The sequence below is a fragment of the Gallinula chloropus genome, assembly GCF_964237585.1.
Source record: "Gallinula chloropus genome assembly, chromosome: 20".
In the NCBI taxonomy this organism is placed as follows: domain Eukaryota; kingdom Metazoa; phylum Chordata; class Aves; order Gruiformes; family Rallidae; genus Gallinula; species Gallinula chloropus.
Window position 1 is genome coordinate 1418817 of NC_140105.1, and position 12057 is coordinate 1430873.

Consider the following 12057-nt stretch of genomic DNA (forward strand, 5'->3'; position numbering starts at 1 on the left):
CCTTCACAGAACACCAGCCTGTTTAATGCAAAGAAGAAGCTTGAAATTGATACAGCACAAATTCAGGCTGAGATGGAAGATGTTACTAATGAAGCAAAAAGTGCTGAAGGAAGAGCTAAGAAGGCAATAGCAGATGTGAGGATGTTGCTCTTTCTTTCTCTTCAAATTTTCTCTGCAGATTTTTCCTCTTCAGTTCTGGTGGCATTGCAGCACAGCCTCAGGCAGGACTTGCCATAAGCACGGCTGTGGGGTGCTGATGGGACTGAGGCTTGGCCTGGCAGCCCCAGAAAATTCACAGCTCCCTCCTGGGCTTTGTGCTCCCTCCTGGCCCCTGCCTCCTGGGCTCTCTGCTCCCACAAATCAACCATCAGCCTTCATAAGAACCCTTCCCAGAGGAGGAGACAGGGCCGCAGAGAGCTTTGGAGGTTGCCCATGCCAGGAGGATCAGGCTGTCATTTGTGCCCCTCCATGCTCCCTGTCAGGAGCTCAGAATAGCCAGGCTCTTGCAAGGCTCCTGCGCAGGGTCCCGCCTGCCTGTGCAGATGATCCGCTGCCACTAATAGCGCTCCAAGACATTCCATGGCGGGAGGTTGTGTTCAGAGCAACGTGCTGCCACGGGGCAACGGGACAGCTGCTCTGTGTCCTAAGGTGGCAGCTGCTATTCTTACCCCAGGGAGCCTGGCTCCAGCACAGCTCCTTTCTCAAGTGATGGAAAATTAGAATGGGAATCAGGTGAAAACACTTATGGGGATAATACATATTAATGGAAAAAAAAGAAGAGGAGGTGGCAATAGTAGCTTACAGAATGGCTGCTGTCACCAGCCCACAACAAGGTATGCACGGCTCTTTCACATTATTCCAGTTTCTTGTGTCATCTCTCTTCCAAGGTGGCCTTGATAACTGAACAGCTGAAGAAGGAGCAGGACACCAGCGCCCACCTGGAGAGGATGAAGAAGAACCTGGACCAGACGGTGAAGGACCTGCAGCACCGTCTGGACGAGGCCGAGCAGTTGGCACTGAAGGGAGGCAAGAAGCAAATCCAGAAGCTGGAGGCCAGGGTGGGTACCAGCACTGAACACGGTGTCAAAGATCCCTTTCTTCTCTGGGTCCTGTGTGAGGGGTCAGGCCAATGGCTGGTTGATTCCCCAGGTCCGGGGTTTAGAGTCTGAGCTGGAGGAGGAACATAAACAATACTCAGAGGCCATGAAAACCATTCGCAGATATGAACGGCGTGCCAAGGAGCTTACCTTCCAGGTAGGTGCAGGTAGGAAACAGCCCTGATGGCTTCTCTCCCTAGGCTGTATAATTGCATTCCTGTTCCACAGAAAGAAGAACAGAGGAAGAACATGCTGAGGTTGCAAGATCTGGTAGATAAATTACAGATGAAGATCAAGTCTTACAAAAGACAAGCTGAGGAAGCCGTGAGTCACTCAACTGAAGCAAATACTTAGCATTTTCTAGGACTCAGTTTAAATATTGGCTCTGTGTCCCAGCATGTTGCCAGGTGGTTTTTAGTTCCTTTTGTTTTGCCATTTCAGGATGAACAAGCCAATTCTAATCTCTCCAAATTCAGAAAAGCACAGCACAAGCTGGAAGAGGCTGAGGAAAGGTCATCTGTTGCTGAGACCCAGTTAAACAAACTCAGAGCTAAAACCACAGAAGTCCTTTCTGTGAAGGTAAGCCTTTGCTGCCTGAGGGGGACGTGCAGCTTGCACTGTTTCTCAGGCAAGCCAAGCAGTAGATTTGTGCCTTGCCAGTGGGTGTAGTCACCATTCAGAAAGGACACTTCTGGAAAGAGGGGACTTTGAAGAAAGGCTGAGAGGGTTGGAGCTGTTAAGAAGAGAAGCCTCCAAAGACACCTTATTCTGGCCTTTCAATATATAAAGGAGGCTTATAACACAGGCAGGGAGACCTGTAATGACAGGTCAAGGGGCAACAGTTTTAAGCTGAAAGAGGGTGGGTTTTGATTAGACAAAAGGAAGAAATATTTTACAGTGGAGATGATGAGACACTAGAACAAGGAGCCACGAGAAGTTGTGGATGCCCCATCCCTTGAACTGTTGAAGGTCTGGCTGGGGCTTTGGGCCAACCCACAGCAGGGGGTTTGGAACTGAGTGATCTCTGAAGGTCCATTCCGGCTTAAACAGCTCTGTGACACTATGACTCTGTGACTCTGGCATTTCAGGATCTGGTGCTGAGCATCTGCCTTCTGGCTATTTTCATCATATTTGTTTTATATTTAAGAAACTGCATCATAAAGTGAAAGTAATGAGAGCCAGCCTAGCTCTGAACATTCCTACAGCAACATTCCTGTGAGCCTTGGGCAGAATTGGCATTCTGGCTGAGAAATATGCAGCAGCACTGTGTCCTTCCATAACTGCCCAGGGAGTTCAACCATCTCCAGCCCAAGTGGATACCCAGAGCCTGTTTTTCCTAGTGTGATCTGTGCAGGTGTAACACCTTTTGACTCCACTGGTCTGTCTCAGTTTGTGGTTGGAGGTAAAATACCCTCAGCCCCTGGTTTGGAAAAATTACTAGTTCCTAGAGCACATCTCCAGGACACTGAGAACCCTTGCTCCAGTCTGCCACATGCTTCCCCACAGCATCCTCTTAATCACCCAGCATATTAACTCCAGAAGAGGTGCTACAGAGAACATGCTTTCTTCTGAAAGGTTCTGCCAGAGGCTGGCGTGCAGCTTTCAGTCAGTCGCTTAATGCCATGCTCCAGTCACATGTGTTCACTCCTCAGGGCTTGTCAAGGTATCTTGCCAAGACCCCAGGGGAAGCATTTGAAGGGCTGAGCCCAGGTTCCTGAGCCAAGTCTCTAGATGTGGGATTACCTTATAAAGAGAATCTCTGGTTGAACTGAAAGCCCAGATGGGCAGGAGTTCAGATATCTTCACTGGGTATCCCAGGTAAAGGCAGATCGAACATGCTGACTGTGGGCAGCTCTTCCTGTAGTATGTGACAGATTTTGGTCCTGCATTGAGGTGCAGGATACTGTGCAGCGTATGTGGAGCCTGGGCACCTGGCTGCAGCTCTGGACACTGCTCTGGGAGGCCTAAAAATTAAGCATTGTAATGCCTAAATCTTTTAATAGATCCAGTGGATCAGTACATCCTTTTACTACCTTCCATGCTTCACATTCACTTTTGGAAATGCTGGGATACTCCTTGTCCCAGGGGATGGGGGTGCAAGCTGTTGAAACACTGCAACAGTAAAGCAGCACTTCAGAAAAGCAGACAGACATGTCTTAAAGGTTTCAGACCTGGGTCCCACTTGCACATCCTAGCTGTATGGTGTACTGGAACAGGTGATTGTAGGGACCAGAAGACTCTGGACGTGTGTGGACTAAACAAAGCCTCTTCTTTACAGGTGGCACCAGGAAGTGGAAAATGAGCTTCCCCTGGGATAACCAGAACTTGCACTAAGTATCTTTCCAGATGTGGATTTCTGGGGGCTAGAGCTATACTGGTAGAAAGTAATCTTCCATTTGCTTATGGACAGAGACATGTTCTGTCACTCTGCTGCTGTGCCTGTATCAATAAAGTAAATACCTGCAACTGTGGATGCTCCAAATGTTTCTGTTCAGATGAGAGCCGTTTTCTTTCAGAGTTAGCCTTAGCCAGAACACTGGGTTCAAGTCTTGATGCTGCTGTGAGCAGGTTTGAGCAATTTTGTCCTGACCTTAAAATCCAGGTGATTGACAGGCTCTCTCCATACCTTCTGCTTGAAAGCTGAAGCCCCTGTCTCCTGGGCTCTGTGCTCCCCCAGGCTTCATGAGAGCCCTTCCCAGAGCAGGAGACAGGGTCGCAGAGAGCTTTGGAGGTTGCCCATGCCAGGAGGATCAGGCTGTCATTTGTGCCCCTCCATCCTCCCTGTCAGGAGCTCAGAATAGCCAGGCTCTTGCAAGGCTCCTGCGCAGGGTCCCGCCGGCCTGTGCAGATGATCCGCTGCCACTAATAGCGCTCCAAGACATTCCATGGCGGGAGGTTGTGTTCAGAGCAACGTGCTGCCACGGGGCAACGGGACAGCTGCTCTGTGTCCTAAGGTGGCAGCTGCTATTCTTACCCCAGGGAGCCTGGCTCCAGCACAGCTCCTTTCCAGCTGAAATGTTAAAGATCAGAGTCAGGCCCCGGGCCGCTCTGCCTGGTTAAGGCACAGGTAGGAGTGGTCCCTGCAGTGCTGCTGTGCTGACCCAGCGCCTGGGCGCTCGCCTTTCCCTCCTGGGATGTGCTATCCCACAGGGAGCACAGCAGCTGCCCAGGTGCTTCCAGCAGCCAGCTGGGGCTCAGTCCAGGGTGGATTCAGGGGTGTTACTTCTCTGAGACACCAACAAATCAGAGCAAAGCCTGTGGATGTAAAGCCCATTTTTGGCTGACCAGCAAGAGGCCCCAGTCCATGATAAGGTGAGTGAGTGATTCCCTGGTGAGGAAAGCAGAGACAGGGCTTGATCCAAGCTCACAGGACCAGCAGCATTGCAGAAAGTCATGTCCCCTCTCTCAGCAAGTGGAGTAGGTGCAGCCCATGAACCTGTTCAGATGAAATACAGAGCTGGGCCCCCTGTGCATTGTGTGATGTGAGCAGTTCTTGTTGCAAAAACAATAATGAATAAGCTGGTAAGTGAGGGAGGGTAGGAGCAGAGTAACCACAGTGCTGAGGGACTGCTGAAATGGTGTTGGGGCGTGCAGGGAGGAGGAAATGTGTTTGAGGAAAAGGGATAAGTGATAAATTGGTAGAGGATGTGAGGAAGAACAGACAATTTCAGATTTGGGGAAGAAATGTCAGGAGAAATGTGAGGGCAACCTGCTGGGAAGCACCACATTGATAATCTGCCAATGGCAACTTAATTCCTAGCCTTGGGAGAGCTTTGTAAAGCATAATTTTAGTTCTGAAGAAATAATGTACTGTATTGAATCCGTAAAGTATGTTTTTGCATCACTACTGTACGTGGCTCATGGCTTTATCACTCGAGCCTGCACCCCAGGCTGGGGGAACCTGGCTGCACTGTGGAGAAGAAAGCATCCTCAGGAAGCATTTCCCAAGCCCAGGAGCACAAGCTGTACTGGGAGGAGGCAGTGAAAAGTCATGCAATGCCAGGGGATGAAGACTTCAGGGACTACTGGCACTCCACAGCCAGAGCCCCCAGACATGGCCAGATGCCCCAGCCTGCTCCCCAGGCAGGGAAAGCAGCCTGGGTTGGAGCTCCAGCAGATGCTGCTCTCTCTGGTAGGGGGGAAGTGGATGGGGATGGTGCAGAGTGGCACCAGTTTTGAGCTGCTGCCATAGTCCACTCCACAGGGTCTTTGCTTGCCACACTGTGTGAGCCCAGCCTGTGGGGTTTTTTTTCTTGGAAGACTTAAAAAAATCCCATATCCATGTTTTTTTTTAAGTCTTCCAAGAAAAAAACAACCCACCCTGAAGTGGAGGAGGAGATGGGAGCAGAAGCTACGCATCTGAGTGGTGCTACCTGCTTCTGCCCGTCCTGGGAGGAGAGGGCAGATATCTAACAGGGAAAGGAACAAATTATTGGTACTGAGCCAGGGGAGGATGACTGCAGGAGGAGCAGAGGCTGGAAAAAAATCACCCCTGACAGCCTTTGCTATAAAGCCTGCTGGATTATCAGGATCAAAGCGGGCCACCGATGCGCAGAAGACGAACTGCTCCCTGCTTTGTGGAGAATGAGGGTCATTTTGCACTGACATTCCACCTGTGGAGAGAGGCTGCCTGTCACCTGATAAGGGCTTGTGCAAAGGTCTTGAGAAAACCATCAGTCCCCAGTGGCCATAAATGAACACCTCTGAGAGGCAGTTTAAAATAGATGCAGTGGGGGGGTCAGCGAGAGCTGCTATGTGATATGGATGGCCAGGACTCCTCTGAGCTCACATGCAGTGTTCCAGTAATAGTAGAGCAAAGGGTTGAGAACATTCCCCTTCAAAAACTCAATTTTCTTCCCTTTTCCCTTTCAGAAACTCAAACCAGACAATTTTACTTTGTCAGTGAAGTAAAATTCAACAGTTCCCACTGAAGTTCATGTCAGGAGCCCCAGGAGAGGAGGAATCATCTGAGGCTTGCTGTCAGGGTCTCACCACTGTGGTTTTACAGCCCCTGCCACCCCACACCCCCTTGCACAGCACAGCACTGCTGGGGAGAAATGCAGCTCAGTACACATCCAGGCTTTGGGATCAGAGCCCACAGAGGTAAAGTCAAAGCTTAGCTAACATGAGAGGCAGGCAGCAGAGCAGGATCATGGGGTGAGTCTGCTGGGAGACCCTACCAGTCACCCTGCAAGATACCACCCACCTGGAGGCACCTCTCAGGCAGTGCAACATACACTGTGTGGCTCAGCAAAGCAGTGATGGAGTTGGCACTGCACCTTGAGCTGCAGCAGTTACAGCATATATATTCTCAGGCCACGGTCCTGATTCAGACCCCCTGTCTGCTGGCCCTCTGGTGGCACGTTGCCATCACTGTCTCCTACAGAAGCTCTTCTGCTTTACACAACTGATTTGCCCTTCAGGAGCAGCAGGGGTTTGTATCCTTCCCTCAGCATTTCAGATGGATGCAGAGAGCAATTAAGGGAACATTTAGGCTGATCACCAAGGAAATGTACCTGCTAACCAACATAAAATAATGAGGCTGCTGACACACTTCCTGAGGATGCAAAAGGAACTTTTCTCCATCATAAGAAGTCGGTTCAGTTCACTACAAGTTCTGCAAGATCTCCTGTTGGTAAGTGCACCACAGAGACTCTGGCATTCAGAAGCTCCTGTGGTAACCCAGTGAGCTGCCTTAACCTTGAAAAGTCTAATCCTTCAAGTGAACAGGTTTATACAAATTCCATACCAGTATATTTCCATTTATATAAATCTCAGAAGTGGAGTTTGTTCATCTGTCACAGATGAGTATCAGCCTAGGGAGGTATCACCTCACTGCTCTCTTTTTTAGGATGCAGTTGTTAGTGCTAATATTATGCACCTTATCCCCACTTTCCTCCCCTCCCCCTTTTGCCACTTGTTCTCTTTTTTCTTTGTCTTACCCACAGGTGTCTTATCCTGCCCACCCCACTCCCCTGCTCTGTAACAGGAGCTCCTCAGCTGCTTTGGTGGGTGATCGAAAGGGCATCCTGAAATGTCACCTCCTCGGCCAGCTCTTCCGCTGATGTTTGCTGGGAACAAGAGGGATCTGAGTAACAGCACAACTCTGATACTCAGTGAAGCTGCTTACCCCCAGATAAACATCTGCTGCTTCACCTGTCTCTCCCCTGCTCTGTCACACTTGTGTCTCACTCACTGTAATTTTTCTGAATGCCACTAAGAAAGACGTTGTCCTCATAAAGCAGACTACACAGTCATCAGTCAGCAAGTGCAGATGAAACAGAACATCAACTTCTCTGTCCATACGATGAGCCACACATAGAGCAGACCCTGTGGAAATTCAGTCTCTGAAAGGAGGACCAGGACTAGGAGGTAGGAAGGCTACAGAAGAATGAGTACTTTCCTCCAAATCCATGCTCACCGGTGGGCACAAAAGGCAGAGCATCAGGAATTTTCAGGAACAGCTGAGAACAGAACAGGAATCATTGCATGGCCCACAAACCACCTGCTATCTGCAGTTTTGGCCTTTGCAATTAGGAAGGTACAGAGAAAGATGACCAAATTGATGGGAGCCCTAGAGAGATAAGCTGTCCCAACTATGACTGCATTTTGGGAAGGGAACAATCATGTGGGAAGATCATATGCTTACACAGTAGGCATAATGCTTTTCTATTCTGTTCTGGCTTTCTCAGAGCTGAGCAAGCCTTACAGATCTTCATTCTTTTCATCTGGGAGGTGGGCACACAGCTGCTGTTTCATCCCCTCTCAAAAATGGTTTTGTATAGCAGCTAGAAAAGCAAACTAGCAGTAAAATGCTCAGAAGGCCTGGGGAAAGGGAAGGAAGGGGTTAAACCAAACCCCTACTGTCGAAGAAAAGCCTGCTGCAGTCAGCAGGGTTCAGAAGCAGGGGACAACAATCACGTCATGATCACAGTAAAATGGCCTTCCCAGTGCCAGAGCTCTGCAAGGCCAGACTCCCACTGTGGAAGGGCATACTGCAGCAATGGGTTGTGCTGCGTAGCTGCTCTCAGAAAGCCCAGACACAGCTGTTACCCATCTATCCCACCAGCTGCAAGCCTGGAAAGTCAGTGACCTTCCTACACTCACCTGTCCAAGCTCAGCCGCCTCGGCTGCAGGAACAGGATGGTCCCAACACATGGTATCGAAGTGGCTCAAACTCCTCACCTCAAGTGCTGTTGATCAGATAGCAGGAGCCTCCTTACTCCTTCCCTTACCTTATCAGACAGCAGGCAGCAATGTGAGGGAGAGGAGAGCTTGAAACAGCACCAAACTCTCATTTGGAACCGTTCTAGTGCTATAGCACCTATCTGAGGGAGTTTGTCAAGCAAAAGCAAGCCAAACTGGGGTTTGTTCTGAATGGGTTTGTTGTGCTGTTCCTCTCCTACCAGCGACTAGACAGCATCATCTTCCTCTGGAGATTGTGAGGGAATATGTGCTTATTCCTCTGGAAATAAGTAACAGATCCAGCAGATGAACCAAAACCTGTGAACTTCTCAACACCAGGTCATAGTCATTGTAAATGAGACTGCCCTAACTTCACAAGCATGAGCAGGCAAAACTGCTTGTCACCGAGTCCCTTGTGTGACACAACCTTTACAGACAGTTGGTAACATCTCAGATGTTGAGGAACATATGAACACTGAGCAGATGTATGTAAATTCTGTATTGTGGAATACTTGCAGTGCTTTATGAGGGTCTGGAGAGCGGTCACACAGGAAGCTAATTAGGCTGACACAGGGCATAATAATCACCAGTAATTACCTACCACAGGCAGAGTTGACTTCATTTCACCTTAGCTCTGATGGGTGCTCAGAGTGCAGCTCTTCCATGCAGACATTCCCAGTCCCTCCTGGACCCCCATCGCCTGAGGAGGAGCCATGAAGTGAGTGACCTGTCCCCAGGCACAAGAGACACTGCTGTATCTATGCAGACATCAGAGCCTGCTCCCCAGGCCATGGACCCACAGGAGGAGGTCTCTCCTGCTCAGCTCTGAGCTGTCTCCAGCCTCTCAGTGCTCACTAGCAAGGTATGTGGGGGGTGTCTGTTAAAGGGGGTATCTGCTGTGTCCCATGAGCATTGCAGACCCTGTGCAGGGGGATAAGTAGGTCACTGAGACCTGAAAAGGACAAAGACTTCTTGGGCTTCACAGAGAGAGTGGGAACATGCTTGTGCTTCTGTTTCCCATTATTGGGAGTGACATACAGGTACAGTCTTGTTTTTCCAGTTCATGAACTTCACGACCCTGATCAAGCATGAGAGGGAGGTCTCCCCTAGCCCACATACAGCAGCCTGTAGGCACTTCCCCTTCCCCTCCCCAGCTTAGCTGTGCTGCCTAGCTGAAAAATGCCTTCTCAGTCCTTGTCCCTCAGCTGATCACAGGGATCAGGAGAAGAAAATACACATTTTAAGGCCTGGCAGAAAGGGAGGCAGCTGCCTGATCCCTGTCTCAAGAAGGATCTATTTTCAGCACAACTGAATCCTTTCTCCTTCATGGGGAATGTGCACCTTGCTGACACCACATTGCTGTGCAGGACAGTCTGTGTCCAGAGTTGGCTTCCAGTGCACCTCTTCTAACTGTGCTGTGGTCTGCTTCGGGTCCCAGTGGAGTCCAACCCTGCAGAGGTGGAAACAGGACTGACAGGAAATTAATGCCTGAAAGGAATTGTTGTGTTTATTTTGTATTGAGACATTTGCACTTCTTTCTACAGACCCCTTCCTGGAGAGGTTTCTCCTTAGCTTCACCTGGGTGCAGGAAACAGGACAGGTGTAACCTACTGGGATCTACAGAGTTAAACTACAGTGCAGTCTGAATCATGTACTTCAGATTAGAGACTGCTTCTTTGACAGAAGCCACTATGCCAGTGTTACATAGGTGATACCTGGGTGGAATAGATGAGCTGCTTAAATTAAGCCAAATCCAAAGCAGATGCTCAGTACCTTAGTTTCCTTTTCAGGGATGTTTATGCCCCCTGTGACAACACTTAGCTTTTCTTTTTGTGAGCTTTATGTTGTACAGTAAACCACAGAAAGCTGGGTTATTCTCCCAGCCTTTTTTGCACTTTCTCCTGCCTCCTCTTCCAGCCTCCACAAACCTGGTCCAATTGATGGGTGTCTTTCCCCTGTAAACGTTCACTGAGAGCTCGTATACTGCCTGAGTTCATAAGACATGTTGTTACAGCTGCTGTTGCTTTAGCTGAGGATTCCCTTCAAATTGCTCCTTTAAAACACTTACTGAAAACACTGAATGAGAAGTTCTTGTTTCTGTGTTTCATTAAGCAAATGCAGAAGAGGATGAAAAGTAAATAGATCTGAATGTAGAGTTTTCAAGTGACAACAGTCAAAGTTTCAACATTTTATCTTCTTGCTCTGACTGCCTAGAAGAATTTTTCAATGCTGGTTCTTCCAGAGGAGTTTCTACAATAGCTTTGATATGCAGTTTGAATGGCACTAGACTGTTTAATGATGATTTTAGTCAGGCTATTCCACCCCTCCTGGCCTCAGCCACCAGAATTACTTTTTATTTCAGTCCAGCTGACAGAAAACTAAGCAGACACACTTGGTGTAATCTATAAATGCTGCTTCATGGTGGAGGTAATATTATTTAATAGAAGTTTTAGCTGGACTCAGTATGCAAATTGTTCTTAGCATTGGGGTCCCACCTCCATACAGAATATTCTGGAGAATTTTGCTGCAGTCAGATTCTTGGATGGTTAATGCCAAGAATTTTTTCAGGCATTTCTCTCTAAAATACCAGTCAAAGACCATGTGACTATGGTAGCTTTGGGGTTTATATTGTTACCTAGGTGTTAATATAGAGCTATTAAAAGTAGATTTTAAATACTTCTAATGGGCGCAGAAATTCAAATTAGGGATCCACAGTAACAATAACATCTTCTCTGAACTTAAGCCAGCATATATATTCACACTGTGGGTCTGCATATGCCCACAGAAACCTCTGGCCTAGGGATGTCCTCCAACACTTGATGCAGGGTTAGGTGGGACAGTATGTCCTACAGCCTCTCTGCGCCCTGGGCAATCAGACAGCCTTCCCAGTCTTCCTTGTGGCATGTGACTGTCTTCTCTGTGGGAAATGGCAAAGCAGCCCTGGAAAAAAACCCAGTTCTGCTTGTTGAAGAGAAGCTGCAAAAAGCAAGAGAAAAAGCAGGACAGAGAGTCGTTTAGAGATGTGAATTTGTTTAGCAGGGAGGTGGCACGGTGGCTTTGTCCTGGTAAGGAAGGTGCAGATGGAAAGACGCCCCGGGACAACCTTTAGTATAGGAATGGTGTGGTTCTGGTGTTAATGAAAAGTCCTGAAACCTGACTGGAGGCTGCTGCCTCAGCCATCCAGAGGGTATAAAGATTTGCTCAGTTGTTATTAAAGTTGTCTTTGATCCTCCACAATTGGAGTCTGTGCCTTTCAATACGCCACAAATGGTGCCCAGCGTGGGGCACTGACACGACTCTGGTGCTGCAGCTCAGCTGAACTCAGGGAAGAACGCTGAAAGGGAGCGTTACCCTTTCGCAGGAGGCAGGTAAGTGGCTGAGAACTATCGGGATGAAGAGTTACAATGAATTTTCCTTTCAACTTTTAAGTGATCCTTCCACAAACAGTCCTAGTATTTATCATCCAGAAATCCAGTAACTGATCATGGACTCAGCACTCCATATACTCCCCATTTGATACAGTCTCTGTGTGATGGTTCTGTTTTTACCCCACATGATTTTAAAACCGTGTTCCAGCTTATTATGACTGAAATGCAATACACTGTGTGGGACTCAAAAACGGGTCTCAGGCTGCAGAGAAACAGGCGCTGGGTCAGCGTCACCCTCTGCGAGCTGTTGATGTGAATTTGTTGCTGGTAGAAGGTGATTACAGCACAACAGCAGCTCCAGCCAGAGTCCCTCCTGAAGGTTTGTAGATCAAGCAACGTGTGCTCCG

General features: G+C 48.6%; 1 protein-coding gene and 1 long non-coding RNA gene across 2 annotated transcripts in view; both read left to right on the forward strand.

Annotated features, from left to right (window-relative positions):
• Positions 1-3573, forward strand: part of LOC311199587 (myosin-3-like) — a gene marked incomplete at its 5' end in the record, with an annotated part of 25021 nt that extends 21448 nt beyond the window's left edge. The window contains 6 exons of the mRNA XM_084273708.1: positions 10-135; positions 888-1058; positions 1150-1254; positions 1326-1421; positions 1539-1676; positions 3376-3573. Coding sequence (XP_084129834.1) covers positions 10-135; positions 888-1058; positions 1150-1254; positions 1326-1421; positions 1539-1676; positions 3376-3399 — 660 coding nt within the window. The 3' untranslated portion in view covers positions 3400-3573. The remainder of the gene's footprint in view (positions 1-9; positions 136-887; positions 1059-1149; positions 1255-1325; positions 1422-1538; positions 1677-3375) is intronic.
• Positions 3574-4203: 630 nt separating this feature from the next.
• Positions 4204-11632, forward strand: LOC311199283. The gene is made up of 3 exons (XR_014617742.1): positions 4204-4409; positions 5970-6732; positions 7046-11632. It is a non-coding gene; the product is annotated as an uncharacterized lncRNA (long non-coding RNA).
• The last annotated feature ends 425 nt before the right edge of the window (positions 11633-12057 follow it).